Here is a 24,148-nt window from a genome sequence, read left to right as displayed (position 1 = left end):
ACAGGGCTGAGAGGAGGGGCTGGGAGCTGCTTGGCCGTGGTCCAGAAACCGCCATAACACTCTGTGCCACAGCTGTTATTACACATGGAGACCTGTTACCATGGTAATAGAGCCCAAGACCCCACCACCGTTCTTTCCCCCTTTAGGCCTTAAGCAAAACGTAAGAGCCCGCTGTATAGCACTTGCTTACAGTACAGCCACGTGGCTTCTCGATTACTCCCTTGTGACAATGTTTCACAAGTACAAACAGATATCAAATGTTTTGGCACTTATTAAATATTTAATTTAAATGTTTTTTGGGGGTTTATTGTTTGTATGTTTTATGATTTTGTGTTTTTATGCAGCAAAATGAACTTAGTGCTGTGAGAAAATAAAGAACTGAACTGCTCAGTTTTTCCGTGCTTCAGCAGTCTGAAACAGCCAATACTATTACGATCAGAAAATCAATTATAACTTTGGGATCATGGTCACAGTTTATGAGCCCTACAGTTCAATGGTCCCTAAACTATAAATCTGAAACGATGTTTCTGACCTGATATGACCTTTACATCTCCAGCGCACTAAACATTTGATCTGTGTATACTAAAGCATTTTTAATCAGGCCATAATGCCTGTAGCATACACAGAGCCTCTCAAGGTAACATGAGGCGCACTGAGACCACAGACTATTATGAGCTCTATTGTCAGCTTCTTTGTAGGACAATCTGGTTAAGTCAAGTTGACAATATTCACTGTCACTGATCCCTCTCAGGATGTTATACAACCTTGCCTTAATCCCATACTTGAGGTGGTAACCTGTTTAAATACAGATTTGGGGTCTGATTAGAGCTTCACTCTACTCAGCCTTGACCATTATAGAAACAAACTGATGACTGACTCAGGAACAGCAGATATGATGATCTTGTTCACTTTAATCCCACAAGTAAAGCTGTGCAAGGCTCTGTGGCATGCACGACTGCCAGTATCTTTACCTTTACATATATCATGGTTTACTTTTGGTACTTGATAAAACGTTAACCATAACTTCTCACTTCACATGTGCCAATACTGTAAACCAAAGGACAAAGTAATTAGGTTAAGCGTAATGAAATGTAGACAAGTATGGATTTAACATATTAGAGGCTTTAGGTTTACTAAAAGTCATTCATTTATTTCTACATGTGTTAATTAGATTTAGATCCATCTATCCATCCATTATCTATAACCACATATCCTCATCAGGGTCACAAAGAGGCTGGAGTCTATCCCAGCTGACTTTGGGTAAAAGGCAAGGTACACCCCGGACAGGTTACCAGCTCATCACAGGGCACACAGAGCAGCCATTCACACTTACATTCATACCTACGGGCAATTTAGAGTCACCAAGTAACCTGTTAAGTGCATGTCTTTGGACTGTGGGAGGAAGCCAGAGTACCTGCAGAGAATCCACACAGACACGGGAACAACATGCAAACTCCACACAGAAAGGCCCCTACAGTACAGTATGTTGCTGTACAGACCAACAGCACTACATGTGTGTTCAGAGAGGAAATCTGAAGCGATAACACTGAAACATGTGAATGTTTTAGTTTTGTATCACAGTTTTTCCCTGGTATGACATAAAACGTCCATAATCAATCTTTAACATCTTCTCATTTTTTAATCATGTTCATTTAATGAAACATTTAAGTATTAAAATAATCGGAAAAAACAAAACAAACTCCACAAGGTGACCTCGGTCAGCTTGTTTTGTTTATCCTGAACATGATCTCAAAGAACTAAGATACAGACATCTCCGAGGACTATTTAGCATGAATAAATATTATGTCCATTTCTTGACCTTTAGGCACACAATAAGGGAGAACACTGGCCAAGACTTCTGATAGGCCGGATAAATGTTCCAAGAAAGCTTTTATAACCCATTAGTGACTCAAGGACACTCGAGACCCAGCCACCACTTATAACCATAAACTACCACTGGCACTATTACTAGTAGCTCTTTGCTATTGCTTTGGTTGTTTATTAAGATTAGAATGTTGTCTTATATACTGATAAAGGGTTTCATAAGAACACTTCAGCATTCATGTTGAATCCAGTCGGTCCACCTACAGCCGCTTACTTTTCAAGCTGCTTCTTTCAAGCGCTGCACGAGTTCACAAGTTCATATTTCAGGGTGGTTCTGTGTTTTTGTTCGGGCCACTGCAAGAAGCAGCTCCACCGAGAAGTGGTGAAATGTGATCTCATGTGTCACATCTATCAGAAAAACATTAAGAAATTATTAAGACACTGGCTGCAGGCGTTGCAGCAAGAACACTTTGTGCAATGCTTTGTTTGAATTGGTCACATTTCAGGTGGAGCTTGACAAATAAGTTGGTGGGCTGATATCAGCTGATACTGGCCGATCACATATTCGTACTACAGCATCCTTATTTCAAGGACATGTTTGTGTTTTTATACATATTTAACGTTTAATACTTTTTATTTAATATGATATACTGTATAGTATATATAATGCTATTGTCTAACTGGTAATTTAATACATATTAGTCACAACTCCAGTGATATAAAAACAAAAATTGTATGTGTAAATAAAATAATATATTGCATCTGCAGCATGTTTTGGTAGTGGCCGTGTTTTCTTTACATCACCATGTGAGCATTACGCACAGAGATTCACTTTTAGTTTTGGGTTCATTGAACTTGGGTGACCCAGCAGCACACGTGGCCTGTTTTTAGGCGCTGCTGTGCGGCTGTGGCGCCCTCTGCTGGTGAAGAGAGGCACAATAAATCTAAATAACAATAATATTACGATGCAATAATTCATACACGTTCGACCTTATATAATACGACACGCATTAAATAGTGCATAAGAACATATTTAGAAGAAACACGTTTTGTCTTCAGGCATTTTTCTTGAACCCCTACGCAACTTCCGTCAAGCTGTTTAAGGACCCCCAGGATGTCCATGCTTGCTGAGCGTACGTTCATTTCTTCAGAGTTTTCATGGATATTTTCTGTTTTCTCTCAGTGTATCAGCGTGTATTTTTTTAATGTGGTGTTTGCCAAAGACGCGGACACCGCCTGGCAGGAGATTTGACTCTGAAAACATTCAGTATTTCGTGCTAAACGTTAAAGTAAAGCCAGCGTTAGCATGATAGCAGCGCGTAAACACGTGTTGACTGACGCGTCTTCGCTGTTTTAACTCGTTTTAACCAGATGTGTTGACTTAAACAGTCGAATATCTTTGTTGTTCATTTATTTTTGATTCATGTTTTACAAACACGTGTAGCTGTGAAGCCTTGTTTTCGCATCAGCGCATGGTCAGAGTGTAAACTAGTGTCTCTGCTCCTGTAATGTTGACAGCTGTCAGTCAGTGTTCGCATGCACACAAGACTTTATTACTATTTAACTATTACTGCACATGCAGACGCGTTATGTCTCACCTCGGTTCGTGCTGCTTGTCCTGATCGGTTATGTAACGTTTTGTTGGATGTTATGTAACGATGATCTCTGTGCAGCCCGCAGGAAACAGAAGTGGTCTGTTGACCCTAGGAACAGCGCCTGGAGCAAAGATGAAACCAAGTTTGGCCAGAGGATGCTGGAGCGAATGGGCTGGTCCAAGGGCAAGGTGAGGGTCAAAATGTGCTGATTTGTATTTAGAGACTGGCAGTGAACTGATGAGTTGTTGAACATCAGTGTCACATGTTATGTCTTCTCATTTTTGTGTCAGGGTCTGGGCAGAAGTGAGCAAGGCTCCACTGACCACATCAAAGTAAAAGTGAAAAACAACAATCATGGACTTGGAACCACTGCCAGCTATGAGGTGAGCACATGTAACACTTTGTGACTTGACACGAACTTCCTTTTGTTGTCGTGTTTTAACACATCCTAAAAGCAATAAATATATTTTTGACTCGGATTACTTAATCGTCATCATAATCATATTGCATTGGTAACAAGACTAAAAATCACAAATACTAAAACTGGCCATTTTATTACCTGATTTCAAAGCATTATAGGCCTGATGCCATAGTTCAAGTTCAGTCATAAAAATATGAAACAGGTGACAACTTAATTCCTTTCAAACGTTTGCATTTCTGCGTATGTTATTCCTTTTTGTTGATGCTTTCTGAAGGACTCAGAAGTTAAAAACACATCACAAAATATGTGAAAAATAATAACTGAGAGGTGATGTCTGATGAAGGTTTTGGTTTGAAAGCTCTAATGCAGACGAATATGTACTCAGGTGCCAGTTTATTAGGTACATCTAGCTAAAACGACGGCAACATAATAGAAACATCAGCACTGATATAAAGCATCAGCACTGTCTCTTCATCTTAGAAAGCCATAGAAAAAAAAGCCATTGACAAACATACTTAGTCATAGTTTCTGTTAATGAAATTTAATGTATATAATGTAATGTAATGTAATGTAATATAACAAATGTATATTTATTCCCACATTTCTTATGAAATTATATCGAAACACTATCAAGATATTTGATTGACACACAGAAGTTAGTCGGTTCTGTTGTTTTGAGTTGTGCTGTGTTCACAGGATAACTGGATCGCCCACCAAGACGATTTCAATGAGCTTCTTGCTCAACTGAACAACCACCATGGGCAAAACAGCAGCAACAACACCGGTATGTATGAACTGCAGAATCGAAGTGTGTGTCAGTTGTGTAAAAAATGAAGTTACTATTCAGCTCTTATTTCTCTCTAATTGGCAGGTTAATATACCATCAGATACATTATTATTATTTACTACAGTGTGGCACAGTTAAAATGTGAACAGGCTTGTTCCACCTCTGGGACAGTAGAGGGTGCTGCACTGCAACATTTAGGAGAGATTTAGGAGAGATACAGTCACTGACATACAATGAACATCTTCATTATCAGTGTTCTGGGAAACAAAGCTTATTTATATCATTTATAATATATCTGAGCTGGTAAAGATGTACGGTATTAGTTAACATGTTACATTTCTACACATGTTTTTCTTTCTGTCTACAGAACCTCCACCAGAGGAGCAGAAAGGATTCAGCTTGGAAGAGAAGTCCAAGACTTCCAGAAAGAGGGTCCATTATATGAAGTTCACTAAAGGTGCGTTTTCTCTTTTGACAGCTGACATTTCATCACAGCTGCAGAAAAGAAAGAGGAGTTGTTTTTTCTCGTTCTCAACAGTAATTACACGAGTTATCTGCAAAAAATATTCCTGTAATTCTACTCAGACTTGCACCAACTCAAATAGTTAAAGGGCAACCATGTGCTGATTTAAGGGCATCACCACAGACAGAAAGCCTCCTTTACTCCTGGTTGAGCCTTGTGCACTTGGCTCAGATCACAGATCCTGATCAGAGCTCTGTCAGCCTGTGCTGGGTCAGTTGTCCCGGTCAGTGCTAGGGGAGGTTATTAATAACTCTTTCTTGTACTTTCATTACTCCTTTACATGCCAGGAAGTCAAGATTTGCTGGTCAAGGCCAGTACACTGATAGGCACGAGGGGGAATTTAGTGTTCAGGACCACTGGAGACCAAAAATGAATAACCACGAGCCCATATTTTACTGCTGAGTGGCTTTACTTGGAGCATAGTTGAGTGATTACAGGCACAGTTTCTTAATAAGATTATCAGGGTAGGGTGTGCAGTAATTCGTTAAAGTCCTTTTGCAAAAAAAAAAAAGTAATAAATACTAACGTGTTAAAGTAATTAATCTGTAATCGTTTTTGGTTCATATGGACCTCACCGGGTCAACATGCATGGGAAAACAAAATATCTTCACTTTTGCCTCACCTGGAAAGAGCCTTTTATATTTTACGTCATTCAATAGCAACTTCCTGTTTCCTGTTTGGGGCATCTGGCATGTCCATTTACAGGCCCCCCCAGAAACAACACCTCCCAGGGGCTGTGTGACCCATTAGATGACCCCGCCAGATAAGAAGTGGCCTGAGTCTCTCCCCCGTACCCTCTCACCCTGTTTTCGTGATCTTAATTTGGCAGGAGCCAGAAAAAGCTCTCGTCCCTGACGGATAAGATGCGCCACACAAAGCCCCCAACTCAAGACACGAAGCACAGACTTTGAGGGGTGTGATGATGACTCTTGTGTTTCCTATTTTGCACAGGATGCGTCCTTCCTGCCCTCACTCTTTATACACACTTTATTGAAATGATACAACAGCAAATTTTGTGACTCGTGCAGGAGATCCTTTTGCTTGTGCCCCATATTCTAGTTTTCTGCTTTTGATTATGAACGTATCCATGCCGTCTCTAAATATCACCTCACGACAGCACTGCACCATTTATTCTCTTTGCTTTAAGGGGTTTGGAAAATGGTATTCCAACTGAGTTTTAAAAAAAAATATCTTAAAGAGGACACAGCCACATTTGTCTGTCGGCCATCAGACATTTGCGCTGTCTGAACTTTTGCGTACCCCAACCTGCTGTCAACCGATGAAGTTAGATCCTGCAGGACTTTAAGGTCTAATCCATTTGAGGAGAGCCTTTCCATTATCATGGTCACTGATGTCAACGCCAGGGCAAGCTAGGTAGCATCTGACGTTATCCGTTTGTTACATAAGACACGTCACATCCACTCTCTTACAGTGTTTTTGTTTTTCACCGTTGGACAGCAGAGAGAGAGAGAGGCGGTTTAACTGATATGCAGGTGGGAGTGTTTGAGCTGGAATTCAATCTTAAGCCAGTTTGTCACTCTTCAGGCAGCAGACCTGTCATTTCAACTGTCTTTTGGCAACATGACACCACTTTAATCCGTCTTTCCTAAAGGGGCCGCAACTGTTGTCATGCAACAGAAGGGACGCTGGCACTACTCACCTGTCCATAAGCCACTAACTTAATTGCAAACCTGAGAGTCCTGCCGTCGGCTGTAAACTTCACTTTGAACGTGAAGCTGTCAGTTTTCAGATGTTTAAATGATTCATCTCACACCTATGATGTTTTATTGACTCCTCTTCTCTTGCCATTGCCTTACCCTAACTTGTGGTTTCATGCAAACAGTTACCGGTCAACATGCACCCTGCCACACCTGGTTACATGCTTTCCGTGATTGCGCTGATGCCCGCTCCCCTCCCTGTGAAGCCGTTGCCAAGTTAAGGCTTGGTAATAGATTTAGTGTCGCTAAGCTTGTTACCTGAGAAGTTGAAGATGACAGGTTCTACTCTTATAGTTCTCATAGTGAGCCGGCAAAGGTGAACAGTTGAATCCGTCATTAAGTGTCTGATTTCATACGCACACTGAACATCTATATTGTTCGTTTGTCAGTCATTTAATATGAATTGATTGGTTAATTGCCCTCTATTAAATCTGTAAAAACATGGCTGTGAAAAAAAAAACCTTTTGGCTACAGCAGCGCCTTTAAAACCTTGCAAACATCTCTCTCTCTGTCTCCATGCAGGCCTCCTCCTTACTCCTCTCTCCTGCTTTTTATTTTTTTATTTTTTTATTGATATCCTGTTCAGGCTGGTTCCCTCACTGCCAGCACTGAGGATTGATGGCCTTTGTTTGTGGGGAAAGGCACCAAAATCTCTGCTGCTTAGGTCCGGGGTCCCACAGCATAAACCAGTAACCCAGTTTTAATTGCTGCCTCCATCTATCACCTGTCACAGCAGCAAGGGTGGTTGATGCAGAATTTAACTACAACTCTCCATCCATTGCTCTAGTGGTCGGGTTTTATCGCAGTCTTTGGTTTAACAAAAACCACATCACATCTAAATCCAGTCCCCTTTCAAATAATACATTGATATGGCTCAACGTCTTCTATCTTATTTATCTTTTTTTAGTAGTTTGTTAATTCAACAAATTTATGTTTTTATCTGTAGAGTCTCTGTGATTTGCTGGTCTGGTTCGACTAGTTATTATTGCTAACAGTAGTTGCCATTTCAACAGTGTCCTTGGAAACCAGCATGTATTCACTAACACTTTCCACTGCATGTTAGCAGTGCCCATGCTTCGTCCTGCGTAATGACACTCAGTCACCTTTTAGAGCGTTTATGGGAAAAATAGATTTAAGCTCCTTTTTATCAGAACACTGTTATTTGCACTTTCACCTGAGAGCCTGAGCAATTTTGACAGGTACTTCCTCATCCAAACCGCAGAAAGATTGGGCATAATTTTACTTTTGACCCAAGTTCACTAGATGACAAACACCACAGCCCCCCCCCTCTTCTCCTTTCCTCATTTGTTTTAGTTTTCAACATACTTTCTTGGTTTTACTTCTTAGACCTGCATGTGCAGCTACTTTCAAAGCCAAGAGTTAAGGGGAGATAGAGGTTTAAAAGCAATAAATAACCAAATGTTATCAGAGCCCCGCTGAAGGAAGAGGATGCAGCTGTACGAACAGGACCCGGGCTTGAGACAGACGACTGTGTGCTTCAGGAGTCTTTGAGGCCCGGCTTGAAAATGGGAATCCGGAGGCGTGGTGTGGTAGACCTCGTCGTGTGTTTATTTTTCTTTGCTGTTTTATCCCTGGAGCAAGAAATAAACCACGTAAACCTCCCCTTTCTTTAGTCAAGAGACCACCTCCCCCTACCGTCTAACCCCTAATACACACACAATTACAGGTTGCCTAGATAAAACCGTTGCCCTTTGATTGTATTGGTATTATTTTTTTGCAGGTGCGTTGGTGAAAATGTCACCATGACAATTGTTTTTTCCCACCTTTACATACATTTGAAAAAATAAAATCTCAGTCTGTGTGTTTGTTTAATTTTATCCTGTTTTTAAATGATTTTTTTTTTCCTCTTCAGGAAAGGATCTGTCGTCCCGTACTGAAACAGACCTGAACTGTATCTTTGGGAAAAGACCAAAATCTGCCAAAGACCAGGAGCAGGTAAGAGACATCAAGATCCGTTTACATTTATTATTTAAAAAATAAAATAATCTATCTTACTCGTAAGTTAAATTTTGGCAGCAATTTCAGTTTTTCAAGAAACAGATGCACCATGAAAACAAATCCATGAATTATGTTATACAACATGATCAGGATTGTTCTGGATGCTTTCACAGGTTATGATCAAACAGAATAGGGAGCTGATAATGACTAACACACATAAAATAGCATTATATTCATAAGATCTAGTCAATCAGTCTTCTCTTGTCAAAAAATATGTTGTCCAAACTTTAAATCTCTTTTTGCATTGACACTAAACTGAGATGGCAGACCTGTGATCTTTCTTAATCCAGTCAGTGTCATGTATGCACAGGTGGAGGAGGTGACACACCTCTGGCCAAGTGGCTCAAGCTTATCAGCCTCTGTCTTGGTAATTCAGGATGACCACTGGTGCTGATGCCTCCATCAGTTGCCGCGGCATCATGTGATCCTTCCGCTTCTACGGGGCCCAGCTCCTGAGCAGCCCTTGGCCCTAGATTAGCCATGTCACAGCGTGCGGCTTTAACACCGCCAACAGGCCAGTGATGGCAGCAAGAGCACCTAAATCCAGTTAAAGGATTTGCACTCTTACCGCCCTACTCCTCTCTTTGCACTTCCTCTCTTCTCTACTTCTGTCTTGGAGCGCTCACATCAGGTAGTTATGATGCCAGCGGGCATTATTAAAGGCAAATCCAAATTGGGATGAGGTGTGCAGAAATCTCAAATGATGACACTTGCAAAAAAAAGAAGAAAAAAAAAGTCACTTTGCCATTTGGCGTTATGCTGGCTCTCATACTTCTGAAATGTAGCTTACAGGCTCGGGCAGGTGCAAGTTGCATTTCAGGTCCAGTAAGTTCTTTTGGCTTACTTATCAAAAACTAAATCTTACTTAGTAAGATTAATCTGTGTTCAGTCTCTTTTTATTTATTTATTTTTTATTACAAATTGGCTGCCATCGAATTTAAGTAATTCTTTATTATTCTTATGGTTGCAATTCTTTTTGTATTTGCAGGGACTACAATTGATTCACACACTAGTTTTCTGCCTTACTAAGATGAATATATTGACAAGTAAAATCATGTTAAATAAGTATTGCATAATGAAAATCACAATAATCCCACTGGTGAGATTGTATGGACATTTTAGATCCGCTGTTTGGAACAGACCTAATGTTCATGCAGCATCAGAAAGACGATGGGATTATCATTATGAAGACGTGAAAAGTGACACAAGCAGACACAGAACTTCTATATATTTAACAGAATGAATACATTCCCTGGTCTTGTTAGTGTCAAGTTCTGCTGATCCCACACAGAACCAGAGGACAATGACAAATGTAGCTTTTGGACTCAGAGACCCAGAAAAGCCTCTCGCTGGCTTCCTCTGTTTATCTCAAGCATTTAGCTTGAAGAAATTGGCATCTTCAAATCCATAAATTGCATGAGAAAAACCTTCTCTATTCCCCCGCAGGTGCCGTGCCATAACATCACAATGGCTGCTGCTCCCTAGCTGATTAACATTGGAAATGCAAGCAATACACAGCATCATTTTCTCCCTAATCGTTTGGTTATGGGTTGTTATTTTTCAGCCAGGAGGGACACCATTGACCGTATCGAAAACACTGTACACAATTACAATGGCTTCCCATGAGGTCCTGTGTCGAAGCCCGGCAACATCTAAGGTTGCTGGGAAGAGGTAAAGAGGGTGATGGACCAATCAAGCTCTAGGCATTGTGCAGGATCTCCTGCGAGTGTGTCCATGACACTGCCATTGACCCTCGACGCACCCTGATCTGTGCTTACAGTATTGTTGGGAGCACGAAATACACTCTGCAGTATACAATAATCTCAATACCCCAAAGAATTGTGTTCCTAAACAGTGACTATATCAACGTTAGGTGGTGGAGTTTTCACATGTAGCCACTGGTCACATTATCCAAATCTGGATCAGCTTCTCCAGAGCTGCCCTCCTTCCCGCTCATGAATCTTCCAGCACTTCACCCACCACCCACTGCTGTCTCTCCAGCCTCCCTTCCACCAGTCCCCCACTGCTGGGGTTTTCCTTCCTCCCGCAGTGATGTGCTTCCTGCTCGCCTCTTATCGCTGCTCGCAACGCTCCCTGAATCGCAGACAGGCAGACGCACACACACACACACACACACACACACAGCTCTCCCACATGCCTCTGTTCATCAAAGGCAACATGGCCTGTGTTGAAAAGAACATATGAGCACATGGGACGGATTTTAACTCCTTCATATTAATTGGTTGTATACAGGTAGCCATAAAGTCTCATCCTTTATTGTGTTTGACCTGAACTAGTGTCCGGAGAGTTGTGCTGTGGTGTTGGATGAAATCCTTTTTTTAATTATTATTTTTTTATTTAACTTTGAAATTCAAAACATTTTCCACTTTTATGCACGATGTATTTTTATATAAAAATATCTGAAACTAGAATGTAGAAGGAACGCTTTTCATACATAACCACTGCATTGCAAATAGCTTGGAAACAGAAGGGGGGGAAAAAAAGACAATTTAAGAACGCTGTACTGTAGCTGTGTGGCTTAAAAACATTAGCGTTATGTGCATGGCTGACCACTCTGTAGGCTTAAAATAAAACAAAATCTTTTATTGTGAAAAGTTCACTGATTCTGATCATCATAAACAATCCTAAGTAGGTGTGTTGATGGCTACATCTTCCTTAGAATGTATCACAGGTCAGGGATTTTAGGCACTAACATTATACCAGTCGTCTGTTCAGTCTACTTTTATGATGCCTACAATGTTAATTATTTGTTTTGTTTTTACATGGTCATGTTCATTTCAGTATAACAACCAGCAGCAACTTGTGAGTTTCAGACAAAGCCGAGCAAGTCTTCAGCAAGTTTAACTTTGTATGAAGAAGTAGTGAGACCGATCACACACTTGTTTCATCATCCCAGTGTATGCAGTTTCAATAAATGCACACTCAACGTTTTGTCCGACCCTCCCCATCGGATCTGAACACATCTGTGTGTATACTCACGGGATAACACAGGATATGAATTTAACCAGGACTGCTCAAAGGGGCAATATGTGATAGGTCACACCCGCTTGTACCAATCAGTATGGCGCACTAAAAATGAAATTCTATTTGTGTTTTCTGTTTTGTAGTATTTGTGGCACCCCCTATGGGTCAGGCCCAAAATGCTTCGGTAGACCTCGTCCCGAACACAGTCTGAAGATATCTACCAAGTTGTATCATTTGTTATGGCCAGTTTCCTGCTGAGCTACATCCTTTTGTGTGGATATTTTGATTAAAGCCGGTTATATTTTTCAACCAGTTGTGCTCTTTTGTAGTACAATCTCAGTCCAGCAATGGCAATTGGTGTTGATCAAGTCAAAATAAAAATAATAAAAGTTATATAACATGTTTTTACATTATGCAAATTAGCAAAAATTCATTACGGTGATGCAAGAGGCCTTTTTTGTAGAGCATATTGAGCTGGACATTGAGTGTCCAATTTGAAATCAATCAGACTAATAGCCATTCCATCATTTAATTAAGGTGCCACCATTTGGCCAGTTGGTACTTATATTTCTTGGGTAGCATTTGCACATCTTTTCCAGTTACTGGACCAAGTTTCATGTTTCTATCTCATTCCTGCTCACAGAGATTTGAGCTGCAGTATTAGATGGCAAACAATAATAAACTGACACAAACACAATAGGGTTGTACCCCTTCGGGGTTTGAACCATAATTATGTTTTAGCATTGAGGTCATAGTTTGAGATGGTGCTGTGCTGAGAGGGGTTCTGCCCTCCTTGTTTGTGAATAGGGAGGACAAAAAATTGATACGCTTATGACCTCAGTAATAAGCCTATTATTGAATTTACACTCTGTGACAATGTCATAAAAAACTGAACATTATAAACTTCATAAAGGTAAAAATTTATAGTTGTTGTATCAAATTGCTTTAGATTGCGCAGGTGTACCTAATAAAGTGCCCTGAGTGTATATACCGGTTTATTACACTTTAAATACAAACCATTATCTACAAGATAAATGGTTGACCACCATTTCACCCACAACCCCCTTAACGTGTAGCCACCTGAAAATGTATGCCTAAAACCATTATTTACACTCCCTGACCAGTGAGGGTTATCAATGTGGTGGAGCACCTGTCCATCTACATGGCTTTCTGTTATCCATCACCCATCCCACGCTTGCGAGCCCCCTCCATCTCCTGCCTCCTCTTGTGCCCCTCAACACAATTACTCACGGCATGACAAACGACAGGCTCTCTCTGCCGAGATATCAAAAAGCCCCGGCCACTTCTAAATGAAGGCACTTTGGCAGCCCTGTGCTCCCCGTGCTTATCGGCGGGCGAGCAGTGCCCCTGGCCGTCCTGCATCCCCCTCTCTTTCCCCCTCCTTCTCCACCACCGTGCCCTCCTCAGGGGGTTTAGTTAGGGGAGCCACATGGAGGGGCCAGCCCAGCTTGATTTATCTCCCTTGCCCCTCTGCCCGGCCACTCAGGCAGGCCGAAAGAGCCGACGAGGCTCCAACGGGCCTCAGCTCGAAAGCCCGGCATTAGCTGAAATAAACCATTCTGCCGCCCAGTGAAAAATGTCCTCTGATTGGCTAATTAATCAGTCAAAGGGGAGCGACGCGGCTTGTGACTTGAGGGACCCAAGCGGGCGACCGCAGAGGGCCTGCTGATAAATAGACTCCCCGCCGATTCATACATCAACAAAAGTTAGTCATTTTTTAAAGCCGCCAGCTCAGATGAAAGGTGGAAACAAGCCATAGTTTTATTTTTCCACCTACATTTCCTTCTACATTTCTTTTTTGGGGTGTGTATGTTTTTAAAAAAGGCAAAATTCAGTGTTATCTTTCCTTTTTTGGGGGGGGTGTTTACTTTTATTTCTACATTTAAATATGCGTTTTAATTTATAATATTTTTATACTTTGTCAATGTTATATATGAAAATAAAATTCCAAATATTGATGGTGAAGAACCCCGCAATTTATATATATATATTATATATTTGTAGCCTTTTACTTTAGTTTACTTTCAGTATACAGATTCAGGCTCTTAATCGGTAAAAAAAAAACCCTTTCATATCTGTAATAAATTAAGTTTTAAAAGTTGATTAACAGATATGAACGATTTGATGACTAGAAACATCAATATGATCACAACATCCACCCGTTCATTAGTTCTTTACTCCTTAGAAATGTCAGGGAAGAAAAATGGTCGAGTATAATTTTGTACATGGCTTGTTTTGACGTTTGAACCCTCCAGTCAGACAGTCGGTATGGCGCGCCCTGCTCTCGGGTCAGCATGACCCCTGTGGCCTCTCCCACTCCCACTCCTGCTCAGGCACAAAGGGCCGCGGATCAAGCCTCATCGGGTGGCACCTGTTGCAAGTTTCTTCTGCCCACGCATCGTCCACATGAAGGATCGCACGTCAGCGGGGACTCCCCCGATACCGCCGTCTTAAGGAATATGGGACAGGGGCGGCGCAGGTTGGGGGCTCGAGCGTTTGGCAGATGCATCGGCGAGGCGCGGGGGAGCCGATGGGCGGAGTCGAACTGTGAAACTTTGCTGATAGTGCAGATGCAAAATAATTTTTTGGTACAGAAATTGTCTGCAACTTTAGTACGGGTTTCACATATTGCCACTGAGGCCTTTTGAAGTGTTGTAATGTTGAATTAAATGTGTGAAAATGATTGGTAACTATTGATATAGAAAAGGCATAAAATGGTTCCATTGACACGTCTTTAGTTGCTGTATCATTATACCGTTTTGGGTAAGAAGATGTCAGCTTGATGTAAGTACACAGACTTGATGGCAGTTTTACTATTTCCTAACTTCCATTACTGTAATTTTAAAGCACATTTTTTCCCACATGTTGAGCTCTATAATTTACAAAACAAGAGATTGGCTTAGATAACTTTACTTGTGGCTGGTACTGTATGTAATTGAACATTTGTTTGTATTATGCAGTTTTATTGTAAACTATTCTTCACATTAACTGTCACTGCATTGTATAATTGACAGTATAATTAGAAACGCCGAAGCAGAGAATTTCTTTTTTGGCTCAGTTGTCCATCAACTCGCTGGTCTGATCTGTTGAAAGGGGATGCCGGTGTAAACGTGCGTTGTCCCAGTGTGCTTGGCTCGCTTTGAATGGGCCAGTGCGCTCATGCAGGGTGCTGGCCTTATTGTCAAGCCGAGGAGCTCTAATTCTTTCTCAGATAACATCTAATTGCCTCAAGCGAAAGCTCTCCCTTTCTTGAGCGTGTTTGTTGACAGGCCCTTTTGCTTCTACCGCCGAAAATATCAGGTCCCGCCAAGTAACACCACCACCCCCCCCTGGCTCCTGCAAAGACACATACACACGCACCACACATTTACCACCTACCTCCCTGGCAGTTGTGTGGACGGCTCCCTCCTGGCCATGCCAACTCGCTGACACTTACAGATTAGCGCAGGACAAAAAAGAAAAAGAGGGCGTCCGTCTCTTAGTTACGGGCCTAAACTAGAATACATGGGACCAGGGTAATTACCGCCTGGTGAAGCTAACCGCCCAAAGATTTCCAGCCCTCTCGGCTGTTTACAGCCACCGACTACCATTTAATCACTGACTCTTTAATCTAATAAATCACAGCTGGGGAAAATAATCACTGTATCCTCCTTCTCTGGGGTTGCGGTGGGGGGGGACCCCTCTGCTCTTGAGGGGGGGCATTGTCGGCAAGCGTTTGCAATGTTGAACAAGCACAGGGCAGTCAAGCTGCATGCATAATGTTGTCTTCATTTGTTACTTATGATAAACGTTCTCGCGCCGGGCACAAAGCGCAATTTTTCAAAACCCTTTTTTTTTTGTTTTGTCTTAACTACACACAGAAAGTATGCCTTTAGCAAAAGTACTGCTTTGTGGAAGCTTCCATGTGTGGGATTTAATGTATTTATGGTGCATCATTTTACGATTTCTAACTTTGTTACTCTGTAAATATTTTTTCTGCACAGGACGTTGATAAATATTAGTCTTACTGTAGAGGCGGTGACATTACTTGGAAAAAAAATATCGATGGTCACCCAAAGGGTTTGCTTATTTACCAGGGAATGAGGCATCAACCTGTTTTTGTGTCCGCCCACATCAGGCTCATGAAGGATGGGTTGCTGGACTTGTGTGCTCATCAGGGAGAGACAGCTGGCTAATCAAGGCCTGATCCATAGACCTTGAGTATCGCCAAATTTATTATTGTGGCAGGACAATGAGGGCACACTCATGCAATTACAGACCCAACCAATATTGGCTAGAAATTATTGGAAAAAAACAGCAAGTAATGCAACCGGGCAGTTTTTTAAGAAAATAAATGGGCGACAGCAGTTTTGTCGAATCTTTGTCTAATTAACATGTGCACCAGAAGGTGGTTTTATACCTTTAAGTACCTTTAGTCTTGTTGGGGTATTAACCATGTTTTGATATGAAATTTTAATGTATCAATAATTTGATGTTCTTTTCACTTAAATGGTTTACCAAAAAGTTGTTATGCATAGAAACCTCCCAATACTGCAGACAGTTTTTTTTTATAAGCAACCACATGGCTTTATTAGTGCATCAGGGAAATGGGTCTGCCAAACTACCAATGCCTTAATAACAATTATATAATGTGTGATTTAGGAACTGATTAATTGGTAATTCTTCTAATTAAAGCCACAATTAACCAATGTGTCTAAGGCCTCAAGATGTTTTTACTTTTTAACACTTCAAAAACACGAAGATGTTTGATTGCATTCGGTTTGAATCAGAGGAAAGTATCCTCACATTTAAAAAGTTGTAGACATCAAATGTTTGATATCAAGCCAGATGGTGCCCACACATTTCTTCAGTTCAATTAATTTTTTAATTCAGTTTTTTGGGTAGTGTCAAATAATAACAGAAGTTATCCCAAAAGTTATCCCATGTAGAACAGGTCAATTAATTTACTCAACAGTTTCCACCATGAGCAAGCACTTGGCGATGATGTCAAGGAAAAACTTCCAGAAACAAGCTCATTGGTGGAGTGGTTGACTTATAGAGAGTTATAGCAACTGCAAATCAGCGATATTGGGATATGGACAGATTTAGTCATTTAATGGACCACATTGGCCATTTACATCTGCTTTGTTATGTACCTATTATGACCAGTTGTCAAAAATGCTCCACTACACTCTGTTAAACATTGGAACAAAATAACAACACCCAGCAGTTTCAGTTTAAGTGGTCCACTGTGAAGGAGCCTCAACAAGTGGTGCAAACTGAGCCATTGTATTTTCCAGTGACATTTTTGTAGGTCAAAATCCAGTCCACACCACAACAGATCCGTACTGGCACCCATCTCTCTACAGATTACCATACATCACTCTATATACAAACACTATGTTTTATAAATGCTGCTGCAGCCGTCACAAAAACCTTACTACTTTAGTTTTTAGGTAGGCTTACTGTTGTGTACGGTAGTACTTCATTGTATGCTCTAAAGCTGAATAATGTATGGGAAGAATTAGGAATAATTGGATTGGAGTCTGAATTAGGAAAGTTTAAAGGGACTTAAATTGGGATCAAAGACATAAGACATTCCTGAAAGTATTGATTTTGGAATTTTATTCTCTTTTTAGAAGTAAGTATTCATAAAGTGGCTTTGCTTGTTTAAGGTGTGAGATCTAGACATCTTGTAGATTAATCGAATAAAGTGCCATGAATTTCTTTGCTGATCTTGTTGAGTTAGAAAAGTTTCTCATGCACTCCAGTGAACCTTTTCCACCATCCCTCTGCTGGCTTGATTGACTCTCCTCCTGAATATGTTGGCCTCGGTATCTTGGCACACTGGCACATGTCTTACCGTTGGCTTTCCATCGGCTACATTAGTAGGGAAGAGATAGAACTGGAGTGTCTTGAAGGAGGCGGCCTGTTGAATGTCTTCCCACCCTCTCCTTTTCTCTGGGACCCTCTGTGGGCCCTCCCTGTGTTCCCTGCCCAGCCCCAGCCCCCGCCAGGGGAGAGAGCGGAGCAGGAAGGGCCCGATAGCCAGCCAGACCGCTCCTCTGCCGAAGGAGCCTTATCTCAGAACTGCACACAGTGCACTGAGCGCATCCTTTTCCTGGGGTTCTGGGTCCTGGAGGAGGAGAAGGAGGAGGAGGGGGAGGAGGAGTAGACATTGCTGGATATAGGTGTGTTCTCCAACCCTCTACTCTTCAACCCTGCTGTATTGTAGCCTGGGACTGCCTTTTTCAGGCATTCTTCTCTGGTTCCAGCAATTATGTAAACAGATTTTATACATTAGAAATTCATTGTGTCTCTACTTGAGCTGCAGGTTTAAAAGGCAAATTTACTGTTTGAGGAAACTTTTCCTGATTTAGTTTAGCATTTAAATAGTAAAATCCATTTTAAGATGAAGAAAGAAAAAACTATCTTAGCCACAAAGCATTATTATCTTATGGCATAACTTACCTTCTGTGTACAGTATATTGAAAATGTAGTCTCCGTTGCCATGCCTTCACTTAACACCGGTTTAATGAATGAAAGTAGTCACAGACAAACTGTGAACATGTAGAAATTGACTTAAAATAAACTACACAAAGCAAGTGTTCATGACTTTCTGCACTTGATTATAAAAAGCCTTAGTAATGAGTAAATTAGTAATTAGTAATTTTATTTATTTTTCACATTCTTAAAGCAGAAAATGTCACTGAACAAAAACATTTTCTCATTTTTGTTGTATGTATTTATACCACAAAACATGGTTCATATTCAAAAAGGTTTTGCGATCACTACATTCTGTGACTGCTGCATCGTTAAAAAGTATATCATAAAGCTTGTATTGCGATACACATAATCTGGTCTGACGGTATTGTCTCACGCCTGCTGTATACTGCATGCTCTAGCACTTACACACACACACACGCACAGAACACAGACGGGTTGACTGATAATAACAGGCCAGAGAAAATAACACACACCTGGTAAAAAGGGAAACAAGATCTCAAACATTACTGGTGAGTTGTTTCTTAGTAACATGTTGCCCTCAACAACAATCTCCAGGGCTGCCCGTAGTGCTGACTGAATCTGTAGTTTTATATCCATACTGTACTTGTGTGTGTGTGTTTGTGTGTGTGTCCAGCACAGCACTTTCCCTCCTGTCAGATCAGGGTCTAATAGAGATCCCCAGGCAGTGAAGACGAACCACATACCAAGTTCTGGCCTCTTCCCCTGATGAAGGAGATGTTTCTCTCCTCAGTCACTCTCCTTCTCCTTTTTTTCCCCCCCTCGCTCATTCACACTCCCCCCTCTCTTGAGAGTAATTTCACAGGCAGTTCTAAAGTGGCCCCCAGCCATCTTCCCAAATCCCAGTTACATGTTGTTTGGCGCTGTCAGCTCTAAGCCCCATCTCCACTCTCCCAAGCAGAGAGGATGCCATTGTGCAGTAACAGGGAGTATAGATTTTCTCTGGGAAGTTGGAAAGTTTTTTTGTTTAATGGCAACTCACCTGAAGGGCCTTAACCCCCTTGTTAGAAGTTAGGGGGTTCTTTCTGGTCGAGGTCTGAGGTGGCAGAAAACTTTGTAGTCCGTTTGAACCACCTGCCTTGTCATTTAACCTGCGAGGGGGCTGAATCCAACCTTTTTAGCTGTAATACAGTCAACAGAATATGCAGTAACTCATGTAATACTCATGTGTTATACCTGGTCAGATCATATTGTACATGCATAATTTATAGCCTAAGAAAAAGAACATTTGAACCTGGGCGTATATCATTCCTTACCATATTAATCAATACATTAGGCTGCAAAAACAATGCTTGTTTCCCTTATGGAAATGTATTGACTATGAAGAGCCTTTTGGTGGGTTAAGACTAATAGGGTTTCACTGAAGTCCCTAGTGGCTAGTTTAAAAGAAATGACACTTTTGGTATATAGATACAGTTTACTTCAAGTGCCTGAGGAAGTCCAGCGCATATGTAGTTATGTCACTCTACATTTCAGTCCATTCAGGTCCCGCAAGGCCTGTTCGGATCTACATCCACATTGTTCCAGTAGTACATGGGATAGCTTGTCTATCTCAGTCGGTGTCGAGGGTCAAAGTAGCATAATCTGAATGTAAAAGCTTAAAGGCCAAGCCGTGAGGTGACTCGGCACAACACTGTTTTCAATTCCCCCCTAATCTGTAGGGTTTGAAAAATGCTGTCCACTTCACCATCTCTGAGGTAATACACAGAGCGGTAGCATTGTTTAGTGCGAGTCTCAGGAGGAGCCTCTGTATTCTTCTGGACAAATCATTATGCATTGAGTAGGCCATTAGGAAAATGAAGACAAATGGGTCGCATGGGCGAGGTGACAAATTGTTCATGCTGTAGAGTTAAAATCTAGACCATGTTGTAGCTCACAGTTGTAAAGTTGGCCCTGTTTATTAACGTCGTCTAAAGGTTAGAGAGATGAGTCGGTGACCGGACTGACTCACGTCCCCGGACTGGAGACGGTTTTACTAAAACAATAAATTAATGAATGAAGACTAGTTTTATTTTCAGTGTGTCTTTTAGCAAATCGTCACCTGGCTGCCTCAGTGGGCTCATTAGAAACCTATTTTTGTTTCCACTTTTCAAAATCAAGATTACTTATGCCCAACACCAGAAATCTGCATCAGCCTAGGAGAATAGTGGCCACTTATGTTATGAATTCTTGCCAGAGTTGCCTGAACGAAGAGATATTGGATTGGATTAACGCTACAAAATACAGTTTTATAAAAAGAATCAACCTTGTAAGGTCTCACATTGCCACGAAGAGTCAGTTGCAACTGTTTGCTTTCCATGTTTAATTGTAAGATTTCCAGTTTTATTTAAAATTATACAAGTCCAATGTAAAGAATGGAATATTTATGTAAATATTTCTAGACCATTTTTTACAAATTTTCTGAAGATGATTTGATGTCAGAGCAGTGCTGTATTGTGGCCCCACACTTATGGCTTATTTATTGAGATATGTTTTTGGTCATATACTATTGTTTCACACTGAAATGTTTTACAAGTGTGAAGCTGACTGTGCAAGGACACACAGCTGGATGTGTTGAGCTCCATAGTAGTGTTGTAAGAAGATGATGATGATAAATGTCAGATGTTTATTTTAAGGTGATCCTTTAACACCTATTGTTACATCAACATCCTATTTGGGGCTCTTTTTACTCACCAAAATCTGCCTGCTTAATCTCTGCATGATGATTGACGATCACTTAAGCTCCTCTGTCCACCATTGTGTGCTGTCTATTTCTGTGTAGTCTCTAAATGCTGCATTAAATCCTCACATATTTCTTTTTTCTTTTTTTTTTGGTTTAGGACAGCAACAGCAGTGATTCTCAGGGTGAGACGGAGGAGACTTGTACTCCTGCTACAACTGAACTGGATACAGAGTCCATCGCTAACACTGTGACAAGCACTCTCACTATGCAGGAGTATTTTGCACAGCGAATGGCTCAGTTGAAGAAGGCTCGTGGACAGGCCCAGAGTACAGCACCCTCAGCGGAAGAAGAGGCCAATGAGAAATCAGGTCCATCTGAGGAACCCAGTCCCATCCACACCAGCAACGACGACTCTGAAGAGCCCAAAAAGAAAAAGAAAAAGAAGAAGAGCAAGAAGTCATCGGATGAGCTGGAAGTGGCAGAAGAGAACCATAGCGCTCCCATCGTAATGGAGGACAATGAGGACCAACAGCAAGAAGGTCTGGGGAAAAAGAAGAAAAAGAGGCGACTGGTCGAAAGTGAAGAAGCTACAACTGAGAATTGTAGCTCCATGTCTGGTATGGAGCAGAACTGTGAGGAGCTGCCTCCGTCCAAGAAGAAGAAGAAGCATAAAAAACACAGTGAGGACACTGAGCTACTAAATGGACATGTGCCAACAGATGATCAAATTGTAGAATCTGAGGTTGCTCACAAAAAGAAGAAAAAGAAATGCACACAGGAGGTGGATGATGTAGAAAAAGAGGACAAGGAGGAGAAAAGATCCAAAAAGAACAAGAAAAAGAAACGTCAGGATTAAAGTGGAATTAATAGAAGTGGCCTCCAGTTTCACCAGTCCTTTATGCTTCAGGGAGACTTGACTGTTATCCTGTTTTGAACACGATCATGGGGCACACATGTATAGAGTCATTGCATTGATAAGCAAATCAAATGTCTTGTGTCTAATTAAAATGTAATAATCTGGTCATAAAGAACACTTTGCTACAGTGAGGTGAAAGGGAGGTAAGACAAAACCTTGAAGCTGCCCAGTAAAGCCACAGACCTGTACTGTTGTGCCACTGGGATACACCATTGTTACAGCAGATGGTAAAATGCCTTGACTTAAAGAGTTAGACATTTTGGGAAATGTGTATTTTCTTTCTTGTTGAGAGTTAGACGAGAAGATCAATTGAATTTTTTCTGTAGGGGAAAAATGAGGTTAAGAAATAGTTTGATCTTCTTTTCCCAAAATGCTGAACTACTCCCGATCTGTCTCTACATCTGGTTGTCTCCATGATGTCTAAAATATATTAATACAGACATCATAAGATGTCATCATAAGATACATAATTTTTTTTTTAAGATTATCCCTTTTTTTCCATCAAAAATGAGATGTGACTAATGTGCTGGCTTATTGAATAAAAAGAGCCAAATTCCAAAAAAACACAAAACATTTCAGGAAAAAGCAAAAACGATTAATTAATTATAGTAAACTATTAAAACACATTAATTTCTTGCCATCTTATATGAATTAGCATTACTATTTATTTAAACAATATTTCAAACATGGCTTTTATATTCTTGCCAGCAATTAGTTGTATCCATTTGTCCAGTTTTTCTAACGATTTGAGATCTTCTTGTGGAATGAAACTCCAGGTTTTTCATCAAAGTAATCCAGAGAGATGAGTAGTTTCTTTGTGACTTGCCAATCAATTTGGTGATGTTTTGCTAAAAATCTGGGAAACGTTGCCACTTTGACATAATAATGAGCTGTAAGAAATCTTTGGTGCTTTAACTGGATCAAATAACTTTTTAAATAAACCCATATAGTCACGAATGAATGTTTTTTTTGTTTTTTCTCCTTTTAAAAGTGGAGTCATGTTTCTGTTTATACAGTACCACTCAAGTCAAAACATGTCTTCTCTTTCAATGTTTTTTTCTTCTTTCTTTCTTCTACATTGTTGAACATTAAAAATGTAAACAAAGCAAATGTTTTGTATTTTAGATTATTTAAAGTAACCATCTTTTGCGTCGATGACAGCTTTGCACACTCTTGGCATTCTTCCAGTCAGTTTTATGAGGGAGTAACCTGGAATGTTTTTCTATTATCAGGTGTATCTTGTTAACGCCTTAATGCGTTTGAGACCATGAGTTATGTTGATTTACAGTAGTAGTCCTATTCAACTAATGTTAGGCAAGAACCGCCCAACTAAGTAATCATTCAAGTCCATCTTCATTTCATTAAGACATGAAGATCAGTTAATCCAAAAAAAGAAAAGAAACATCCAAAGACTAAGATGACTGGTTCTCATGAGAAACATCCCAAGAAAGGAAGAACAAGAGTTACCTCTGCTGCAGAGGACAAGTTAATTACAGTAACCAGCCTCAGAAAACATCAACGGATAGCAATGAGGTCTTAATAGTCGAATTGCTGGAAAGGAACCACTACTGAGGGAGACTTAACAAGAAGAGAATTGCTTGTGCCAATAAACACAAGGAATGAGTCCAAATTTGAAATTTTTGGTTCTTGTGAGTTACAGACAAGGTGAATGGATGGCATTTGCATGTGTGGTTCCCATATACGGTGAAGCATGGAAGTATGATGGTTTGTGGCTGCTTTGCAAGTGACACAGTTGTCGATTATTCAGAAGTCAAGGCATACTTAATCAGCTCATGCTCATGGCTACTATAGCATTCTGCAACGACATGCCATCCCTTCCGGGTTTCTCTTAGCAGGACCATCTTTTACCTTTGAGCAGGACAATGACCCAAAACACACATCCAGGCTAAGTAAAGGCTATTTGACCAAGACGGAGAGTTATGGAGTGCTGCATCCGATGACTTGGCCTCCACATTCACCTGACCTGAACTTAATTTAGATGGGTTTGGGATGAATTGGACTGCAGAGTGAATGAAAAGCAGCCAACAAGTGTTCAGCATATATGGAAACTCCTTCTAGACTGTTTGAAAAGCATTCCAGGCGACTAGAGAATGCCAAAGGTGCAGAGCTGCCACATTACCACATAACGCCATTCCATATCTGTCTTCAGTGT

At 40.8% G+C, this 24,148-nt stretch overlaps 1 protein-coding gene across 1 annotated transcript; it reads left to right on the top strand.

The window, feature by feature from the left end:
- The first annotated feature begins 2,834 nt into the window (after nt 1–2,834).
- Nucleotides 2,835–22,932, top strand: pinx1 (PIN2 (TERF1) interacting telomerase inhibitor 1). The gene is made up of 7 exons (XM_010735265.3): nt 2,835–2,957; nt 3,498–3,607; nt 3,710–3,802; nt 4,537–4,624; nt 4,995–5,084; nt 8,742–8,824; nt 21,217–22,932. Exons 1-7 carry the CDS (start codon nt 2,939–2,941, stop codon nt 21,913–21,915), a joined length of 1,182 nt encoding a protein of 393 aa, XP_010733567.3. The 5' UTR covers nt 2,835–2,938; the 3' UTR covers nt 21,916–22,932.
- The last annotated feature ends 1,216 nt before the right edge of the window (nt 22,933–24,148 follow it).

This window comes from Larimichthys crocea, chromosome XI, assembly GCF_000972845.2.
Source record: "Larimichthys crocea isolate SSNF chromosome XI, L_crocea_2.0, whole genome shotgun sequence".
Taxonomy (NCBI): Eukaryota; Metazoa; Chordata; class Actinopteri; family Sciaenidae; genus Larimichthys; species Larimichthys crocea.
This window is presented reverse-complemented; position numbering and strand designations above follow the sequence as displayed.